The following is a 9,249-nucleotide window of genomic DNA, read 5'->3' as shown; positions in this document are numbered from 1 at the left end:
TCTGCCAAAAACAATCTTTAAGATTGCAAGGTATATAGATCTAGAAATTTGGAGGTATCCAATTTTGGACAGGCAGGCAGTGCAGTGTATGATCTCTGTGTCAGTATAATGAGCTGTAAGCAATTCCCAAAATAAGACCTCAAGCTTTATTGTCATCAATCCAGTGAGAGAATTTTGTGCATTTTGGCATCATGTTGTGGTGTAGGTGTTCAGCATGTGGCGAGTGAAGATCAGAAATAGAACCAACAAGATGCATTGGATCTAACTTAGATAAATAATCTGTACTTAAAATGACATACCTTCTTACCACGAATGCACCTTTCTTATCAATATAGTGGATGCTTTAAGTTCTGCCCACAATTTGGGGGACTTAGAGGTATTTCAGTGCTGGAAACCTGGGCACTGTATGGCAAACTTTCTAAGTTAGGTTTCAAGTTAATAACTGGGTGCATTGAATCATAAATAGCATTGTCTCGGAAAAAGGATGAATGAGTATCTGATATATGACTACTGGCATCCAAGTTGCCTCCATTGTGCTGGTGGCACCTGCTATACATATGTGGACTTCAGTGACGCCAATGACAGAAGTTCTGTGCAGACTGATCCTGGTACATATGTTTGTAGTAAACTCACAAGCTTTCGAGATTCCCCTCTTCGTCAGGTGAATGGAGAGTTCTGGCCACAGACAGTACACAGATTACTGATTAGAATGCGAATCTTTACACCTAACCTGTTATTCAAGTCTTAAATTGGCCAACAATGTGAGTGGAAGGAGCACTGAGCACAGGTTAAAGAGATGTGTATTGTCTCCAGACAGTACAGTAAGTGTGGTTTTTGAGGCCAGAACTCTCCATTCAAGTGGGGAACCTCGAAAGCTTGTGAGTTTACTATCAAATAAATCGGTTGGACTTAAACCTGGTGTTGTCAGACTTCTTACTGTGTTTACCCCAGTCCAACGCTGGCATCTCCACATCATGACATATGTTTGTGTCATAGAACTGCTAGTAATCACAGTCAAGTCAATTTATATGGTTGTAGCATCACATTGGTATCATTAAAAATAATAATTTCTGTTTGACCTGAAATTATTTATTGTTTAAAAATAGAAATTCACTTCAAAAATGGAATTAGTCAGATGGATGGATAGAGGAGAGGTTGAGAGGGAAGTGGTGCTCAAAAACTGTACTTGTGAGGAATTTTAAAGGGAGAAAGACAATTAGAGATGTGAAGAATATACAGGAGGGTTCCCCAAATGATAGGACTAAAGATGCTGAATGCTCTATCACACATATTGGGGTGATGGAGGGTTTGGAAACACAGGCAAACTTGGGGCAACTAAGGTATGAAAATGTCTAAAAGGCTGGAGATGGTTGCTGGATAGGGAACATTTTGATAGCCTGCTTGAGAGATGACTTTCCATGAAATCCAGAATCCTTATTGTTTCCTCACTAATATGTTTATAGAGTTCTCAAATTGCTTTTGTATACTATCCACAGCAGGCACATACATACCACTTTAAGTAGTTTTCATTGTGGTGGCAATGGTATTGCCATGATCACAGGAATCAGTAATGAAACAATTTCACTTTACTTGTAGGGCTGGTATGACTCACCAAATCAAATCTTTATACTTCATGTCATTCTATATTCCCGTATGATTTTCAGATTTTTAATTGTTTATCTAACGTAAAATTTAGGTTTTTTTTAGAATTTAATACCTTATTGAATTTACATATAGTAAAACCCTTCCATGCACAATTTGCCTTGGAGATAAGTTGTTTTTGATAGCCTTTGTTCTTCTGAATGAATGTTATTATTCCGAACCTGTCCTAATGTTTCCAACTTTCCTTTTATTAAAACCAGGATTGTCCTTGCTCAAGTATAACCTGCCTGCCTTTTCATTTTAAGTGGTGTTTCATTATCTCAGAGTTCACGGAGATAGTTTCCTGCATTGTATTCAATTGAAAGTGCGCCATTTCTCTAAGCACGGTAAGATAAAACTCTGCATACATTATTACATAATTAAGACAATGAAATATCCAGAAGCAAAAAATTAATAGAGGGGGAATAATTTCTAATTATAGCGCTAGGTTCCTTTATCGGTTTTTCATTAACATGGTTTGCAGTTTTTCTCCTGCCTCCCACTTATTAAACTATTAATTGTGTTGTCAGTTTTTAGATTAAGTTTGCACTGAGGCGTGGGTTCAGGGCAGCAGCCGACGTGTCCTCATGTCTGCGTAGAAGAATGGAAAGTTCAGAAGTTTTTATACCCTATTGTTCCTTAAGCATATCCTCATACAGATCCCATGCTTTGTCAATATTTTGCAATTGAAGTTGTCAGCAGTAATGTTTTGTATTATTTTTATAGTCTTAAAATTGCCACGTTCAGATATCCCTGAAGGTCTTGACCACAGAAGCCATTAGGTTACTGGTTACAGAATAAATAATGCTTATTCTTAATACCTGCACCCACTGCTAGGTTTAAAAATATCAGAGCTGTCTGAAGCAACATCATCATCAGAGGCTTTATTGACCCTAACAGACTTAACACAGACTGCCTTGGAATATGACCAACTTGTCACCTAATAAGATCACGGACTATGCGAAGGAGCTTGTGGCGTAAGACTCTCGGAACTTTAAAAATCAGACGGCGAACATGAATATTTTGAATAAAGAAGGGCGGAATTATTTGTACAATGACTTTTTTACGCGCGGGCGCTGTAACTCGGCAGCTTCCCAGGAGCTCAAATGGTGTTAAACCAAGTCCTTTAAAATTAAAATCTATCTGTAATTCAGCAATGCAATTTGGCAACTAGAAGTAACTATTAATTATATCTTCCTTGTGAAAACTGTAGGGATTGCGGTGAGGCGGGTGGCTCAATGAGACAATAGCAGTTTCCACAACTGATACTTGTTTCTTTCTTTCATGTAAAAACAGGATCTAGCAGTAGTTTTTTTTCAGTTCAAAATTAAATTCACGCGATGCATCTTTAATTTTCAAATGTTTAAAATCAATTTTCAACCCCTTCATTTTCTTTTCCTTTCTCCTAACATTGCTATTTTAATTTTCACTTTATTTGGCTTTCCAAACGTAAAGTGAAATGAACACTGAACAAACATGTATTCATGCACCTTATTCATTATGAACTCTAAAACTGCTATTTTTAAAAAGAATTCCAATCTCAAATTGTTCACCTAATAAGTATTCACATGATTTGCATTACTGGTTGTTATTGGTGAAGAAACCCAGTTCTATAGTTTGGTATTTTGATCGAACCGTCAGTGTTTTAGTTACTCACCATAAACCAGGAAACAGTAGGAACTTCTGCTGAAAATTGTAACATCGCACTTACGGTTCATAATCCTGAAAGCAGCAGTAAAACGTCACACATTCACACACACCCAGAGACTGGAAACAAAAGTTCACCAGCCACTTCCTTTTGTAAATAAAATCAAAACATACTCAAAACAATTGCACTATTTTTTCTGATAGTAATTTTATATTTTTGCTAAGGGGTTTTAAATCACTTTTTAAAAACTCCTTTGTGTTCAACCCAGGTTTGTTTTCATGGGACATGCTTACATTTATATGTTGTGAAAAGCCTGATAACGAACTCCTCTGGCATTAGTTCTAAGTCCCACTATATTTACTGATTTTCAAAATCAGAAACAATAACTGCCTATGACATGCACTGTGAGCCACCTGTTCCAAAATGATTTTACCTGGTTGCAGACTATCTCATTCTCAAGTGAGAATTTTCACCTCATACCTACCCATATTATTTGTGCTTCTTTCGACAGAGAGGGCAACAGCGCAGCACCAATATTTCCAACCTTTCTCCACAGCAAATGATTTATTCTCTCAGAACAGTCACAATATTCCCCTCTGTCTTAAACAATTCCTTTTGCTCAACCAGGAGCAAGAATTCTTTAATTCCCTTAATCACAGATACTTGTTTCTGAAATTCCCTCTTTTCACAATTCCTCAGACATGTTTTGCTTCTTTCTTCACCGAAACGTGAATTGCATATGTCAATAAACGCCTCGCTGCTTTCAACTTCAGCGATTTTTCCCCCATTCAGTAACCCCTCTCTGGGAGTCATTGCCGTTACTGTGTGGCTCTTGTGTTTTAATCATTATGGTGACCAACACCTCACATTTGCATCAGTAGAAATACAACTTACAGTTTAAACATTTTCAAATGTATTCTGTGCATATGTTGGTTGATTTTCTTTTTGCTACAGGACCATTGTAAATTCCAATTATAAGCTGTACTAGTTTGAAGGTACGTGCTGCGAACACCAGTGGTAATAAGCTTCAAGTTAAATTTGTTTAATTAAATGCGAAGTAACATTTTTTGTAATATCGAACTGCAAGGGGTGAATAACCGAAACACTTGCTTATTAAATTTAATACAGCTTCAGCTTTCAACTAGTTCAAATGATCTCATGACATCTCAAATGCTTCACAACTAATCAACATACTTCTTAAGTGCAGTCGCTCTTGTCTGGAACATGGCAGCCAACTTGCACACAACATGATCGCGCCAACAAGAAACGAGACAAACGACCAGATAATCTCTTCTTCTACGATATTCTTTGAAGGCCAAATATTGGCCGAGAGAATCTTCGAATACAGCCAAGGGATTTTTTTTTCACCCACCTCAGGGCCCTGGGGCAAAGGGGTTTCCTAGTCCTTCACTGAACTATCATGTTAGAATGTGCAGCTTTGTGCGCTGAAACCTTCTGACTCAACGACAAGCTGCTATCATTAAGCCAAGACTGACAACTAAGACCTAAACGCTGCAGCACAAGAGTTTATTCTTCTTGGAGTTACTAAGTTCAGCTGTCCTATAAATTTAATCACAATACAGACATTGAATAGTGCTCTGATTTTGTTACAAACGATTGTACACAGCTCTGGTCTAGCGTGAGAATTGGCATGAGGGCCAACAATCGAGGCGCTCCTTGGTTGGAGCCAATTCTACAGCCAGCAGCAGCCCAAGATACTCAGAATCCGAAACAAGCAACTCGGCTGCAGCGCTCCCGCCGGGCCCGACTCATCAAGCTTCCTGGTTGCTGCTGCAAAGCTGTAATATTGCACTCATTTTCGCTACCCCTCCTTATTCATTAACCCACATTGAAGATGTAACCTCAGACTTTCCTTTCTCAAATTCAGGGCTGCATCAGCTCCTTCTGATCACCGTAAATCAGATCTTCAGAATCGCGTGGAAATCTAGTGACTGTTTGCTTTGTACAGTGCAAAGTGTGCCCGACAGCTGAGGCAAGATTATAGATTTTGCTAATACAATCAATGATGTTTACCACGAAGTAAATCTGCGAATTATCGAACCTATTATAATAATGATTCGGGTTTTATTTATTGTATGAAAAGGACTTGATGTCAACAGGTCCTTTACCTTCGAACTCATTCACCTTTTAATGACAAAGGAACATAATAACCTAAACGTGTGATTAACTGGGATTGAATCTTTATTGAAAAAATATCATGAATACCAGCTATTCACTTCTAGTAATCGTTGTAAATTTGTGGGCACGTAGTAAGTAGGTAAAAACAATATTTGAAAAATCTAAATGTTCTTTAGCTAAGAAAATATCTGGGGGCGCGAAATATTCAGACATCCAACATGCGCTGCAATGTTTTAGAAGCGAAAGTAAACATTTGATGGTGAAGAGTCCTTCAGCGTGTAAGTGTATCTGTTTGCTTATTTCTGCACTTGGTAGCAGTGTTCAGATGTTAAATAGATTAAAGGGCTACAAGAGGTCATCGAAGCTGTACGTTTGTCTTACCGAGTAGGACTTCTTACTGCACTTTGATTGGACTATGATTGGTAACGTTTTTGACGCTTAGTTTACATTGTGCAAGCCATAATGATTTCTAAATTAAGGACAGGATTTAACCGGACTGCAATCTTGGAAAGGATGCCAATGCTGAAAACGGCGGCCCATTTTTCGTTGAAATCGAATAATTCGACCGTATCATTCTGCATCTGCAGGGATCCCAGCATGTTGCCTTTCCTGACGTTTATTCAGCCCTTTGTGTACAACGCTTACATGAACCCTGTCGGCATCAAAACGGTTTTTATGATTGTGCATCATAGGCCATTTGGCGTTATTTAATAACATTGTGATAACGATGCCGTGATGCGAAGTGCAATGAAAACAAGCAAAGTGAAATGTTCCAAAAGCTGCAATTGTAACTATTCCACTCTTTCATAAAAGCAAGCATTTTGTATGAGCTAATTTAATATCACATTCAGCAAATTTCCAAAGTAAGTCTGAGCAATTCCAGTAAAATACTGCTGCAACAAGATGTGTTAAACTTGTAAAAATGGAGGAAGAAATTGTATTTGCAATAGACGCGTTAGTCCATCGTCCTCGCAAGAGTGAATAATCCTTCAATTTTACATTTTAGGAAATCCTATTTGATTCTAAGCGATATAAGTAATAACTTTTTATGCACTTGGCTGCATTAGGCGAGAAGCGAAGTCGATAGCAGCCAAATCCTTTTTAATGCCATTGAAAACCATGACAACAAGGAGCAAACTCGGACTTATCCCAAAAAGTTAAAGCGTATTGTGCTGAGGCGTCAATCATCTATTATTTGATGACTGAACAAATGCAAAATCTTGACTGGAACAAATGCTTCCAACAGGTCCGGGACGATGGTCTACATTTCCTCCATTGTTTGCAGCCTAGCAGTTGGCATGTATTTGTGTTCTCCCACTTTCGACCACCCAGGACGTTGTGAGGGAGTTTGTGGAGCATGGAACACTGTCACAGCAGCAGGCTTGATAGGTGGCACAAATAGACATGGCATGGGAATCTTTGACTGAAGATTACCTCCAGAAATTATCAGAAAGATGGCCAACTCAGGATTAGTGCCATATTTGCAAGTAGCATCGCTAAAAGCGCGTCGTTTCAGAGTGCAATGAAATAGCAAGTTTGCTAAATGTTTTGGAGAAACAACTAAAATCTTATGCCTGAAAACCACTGCCGCAGAGTACTCCTTAGTTGGCATTTACTGTCCCATTATACTTTTTAAAATATACACGTACATATCTAGATATTTTACATCCAGGTCATTAAGAAATATTGAATAAAATGAAACCAAAAAGCATTGTGATTTTTGTCACTCCCGGCGATTGTCTGTGATTAGATATCGTTTTGCTGGTCTTGCAATTGGCGTTTTCCTCATCCCGGTGCAATGTTCCCTGTAAAGAAATACTTCATATCCACTGTAAATTCTGTCATAGGAATCCCCATTTGTAGTAGTCTCAGAAAGGGATTTTTTAGGGAGGCGAATAAACATCTTTAATGTGTGATTGTAGCAAATATAGCGCGTCTCGTTCACTTAAATAACACTCGTGGGCTAGTTAACAAATGAATAAGTAATTAAATGAACTAGGGAAATCTGTCACTGCTTCTTTACTTTGTATGCAAATAATGGGAAGGGGGAAGGGTTGTGGCCGCCACTAACCACCCAAGATGTAATTCACTAATTCACTAACACAATTACCATTATCTGCTCAGTACGTTCTTTGCTAATCAGGCAGAATATGTAATGATGAAGCCTGTTTCCTGCTGTCATTTGGGAAGTGCCGGGTAATTCTCTGGTAAGGTTACACCTACTCACATTAATGCTTTGGCACTTGACTGATACAGGTACTTGGTATCCTGTGGTCAGACACGATCTGAAGGTTGCCACTGTTGACGGTGAAGAGGACTGTTTATATAAACATAGGACGCTCCCTGTAAAAGGTTCGCTTATTTCTTTATCATTTAGCAGCGAGCTGTAATTCCCAGCGAGAGGGTCGAACCCCGCTTTAACCTGCGAGTGATCTCTATTTCTCAGAGACTTGGTGGAGGTCTGATAATTGGTGAACATGTCGTTAACGAGGGCCAGCTTCACCGTGCGCAGTATTTTAAATTTACCAGATCAACAGGAAATTGACCATGGAAATCAATGGGATGGAGGAAGTGGCAAAGCAATGCAATCTGCTGTCATTAAAGAAGAAACAGAGCAAAATTCGCAGCATGACTATTCGAAATTATCCTTTTCAGGGTGGCTTGGCTCTGACAAGATTTGTAAGTATGCGAATTAGAATTTAGTTTCCCCTGCTGGTTTATTGTCTTGTTTTTTTCCCCCGATAAAATATCACAAGCAATTCTAACCGGAAACATTTATTTGCAGCATCTGATGAGAGTAGCACAGACACGGCTTCGGCGGATTGTGTCCAAAGGAAAGGCCTCTCAGCCAGCACCAAGAGCGAGAAGAAGAAAAAGCGAAGAGTCCTCTTCTCTAAAGCACAAACCTTTGAGTTGGAGAGAAGATTCCAACAGCAGCGTTACCTGTCCGCCCCTGAGCGCGAACACTTTGCTCACCTTCTGAGCCTGACCCCCACTCAGGTGAAGATCTGGTTCCAGAACCACAGGTATAAAATGAAGAGAGCTCGCGTGGATGGCAGCCTGCAGATAGATCTGAACCAGCCTCAGCTGGTGCGCAGGGTGGCAGTGCCAGTGCTGGTCAGAGATGGCAAACCCTGTCATTCTTGTTCCATTACCTCGGTGCAGATCCAGGACAAGCCGGGCCACACTATCCAACCCAATTCCTACGCTGCTTTTACACTTCATGGCTTTCAGCAAGTACCGCACACAGGACCATTTGGCGTCTTCCCCAGTTATCATCATTTAACGCATCCTGTTGTACGGAGACAACAGTGGAGCTGGTGAATCCTGGACACTTTGAACTCCAATTTATTATCTTGTTACTTGATGTATAAAATAATTACTGAAATAGTTCAGCGAGTTTGTGAGTGGTCGAGTCTTCTGGTGTAATTGCATTTTTGGTGCTTTATTTCACATAGCTTTTCGAGGCCCCTTTCTAGACTTTTCCTCTGATCACTTTTCGAATGTCACTGATATCCTTATAAGATACCTAACTCCCCTCTCCAAAGGGAACACTTCTGGCCCAATAACTCGTGGATGTAATAAAATCGGGAAAACCTAAATTGTACGTTTTCAAGCACAGAAGATGCCAACAAAGCATTTTAGTACTTTATTCATTGTAATGTCCTGCTTGAGAAAATAAAATGGCAAAAAGTAGATGCAAATTGCCCTGTGATACATTGAATTTCTGCGGGGGGGGGGGGGGGGGAGTTGCAAATAGATCTTCCACATGAACCCTCTTTTGAAAGTGTTAGATTTCATAGTCATTGATTTGATACCGT

At 39.4% G+C, this 9,249-nt stretch overlaps 1 protein-coding gene across 1 annotated transcript; it reads left to right on the top strand.

Moving 5' to 3' along the window:
• The first annotated feature begins 7,905 nt into the window (after nucleotides 1–7,905).
• On the top strand, nucleotides 7,906–8,752 carry nkx2.9 (NK2 transcription factor related, locus 9 (Drosophila)). The gene is made up of 2 exons (XM_080202002.1): nucleotides 7,906–8,107; nucleotides 8,214–8,752. The coding sequence occupies exons 1-2, from the start codon at nucleotides 7,906–7,908 to the stop codon at nucleotides 8,750–8,752; spliced, it is 741 nt and encodes a 246-aa protein (XP_080058128.1).
• Nucleotides 8,753–9,249: the final 497 nt, after the last annotated feature.

Source organism: Carcharhinus amblyrhynchos, chromosome 14 (genome assembly GCF_965287045.1).
Source record: "Carcharhinus amblyrhynchos chromosome 14, sCarAmb.v2.hapA, whole genome shotgun sequence".
NCBI lineage: Eukaryota > Metazoa > Chordata > Chondrichthyes > Carcharhiniformes > Carcharhinidae > Carcharhinus > Carcharhinus amblyrhynchos.
The sequence above is the reverse complement of the archived record's forward strand: the minus strand, read 5'-3'. Positions and strand labels throughout refer to the sequence as shown.

What these genes read in the sequence shown, in the direction of transcription:
- nkx2.9 (XM_080202002.1), top strand. Translation starts at nt 7,906, where the DNA reads ATGTCGTTAACGAGGGCCAGCTTCACCGTGCGCAGTATTTTAAATTTA. An exon ending in GCTTGGCTCTGACAAGATTT is followed by an intron (nt 8,108 to 8,213) that starts GTAAGTATGCGA and finishes ATTTATTTGCAG; the next exon opens with CATCTGATGAGAGTAGCACA.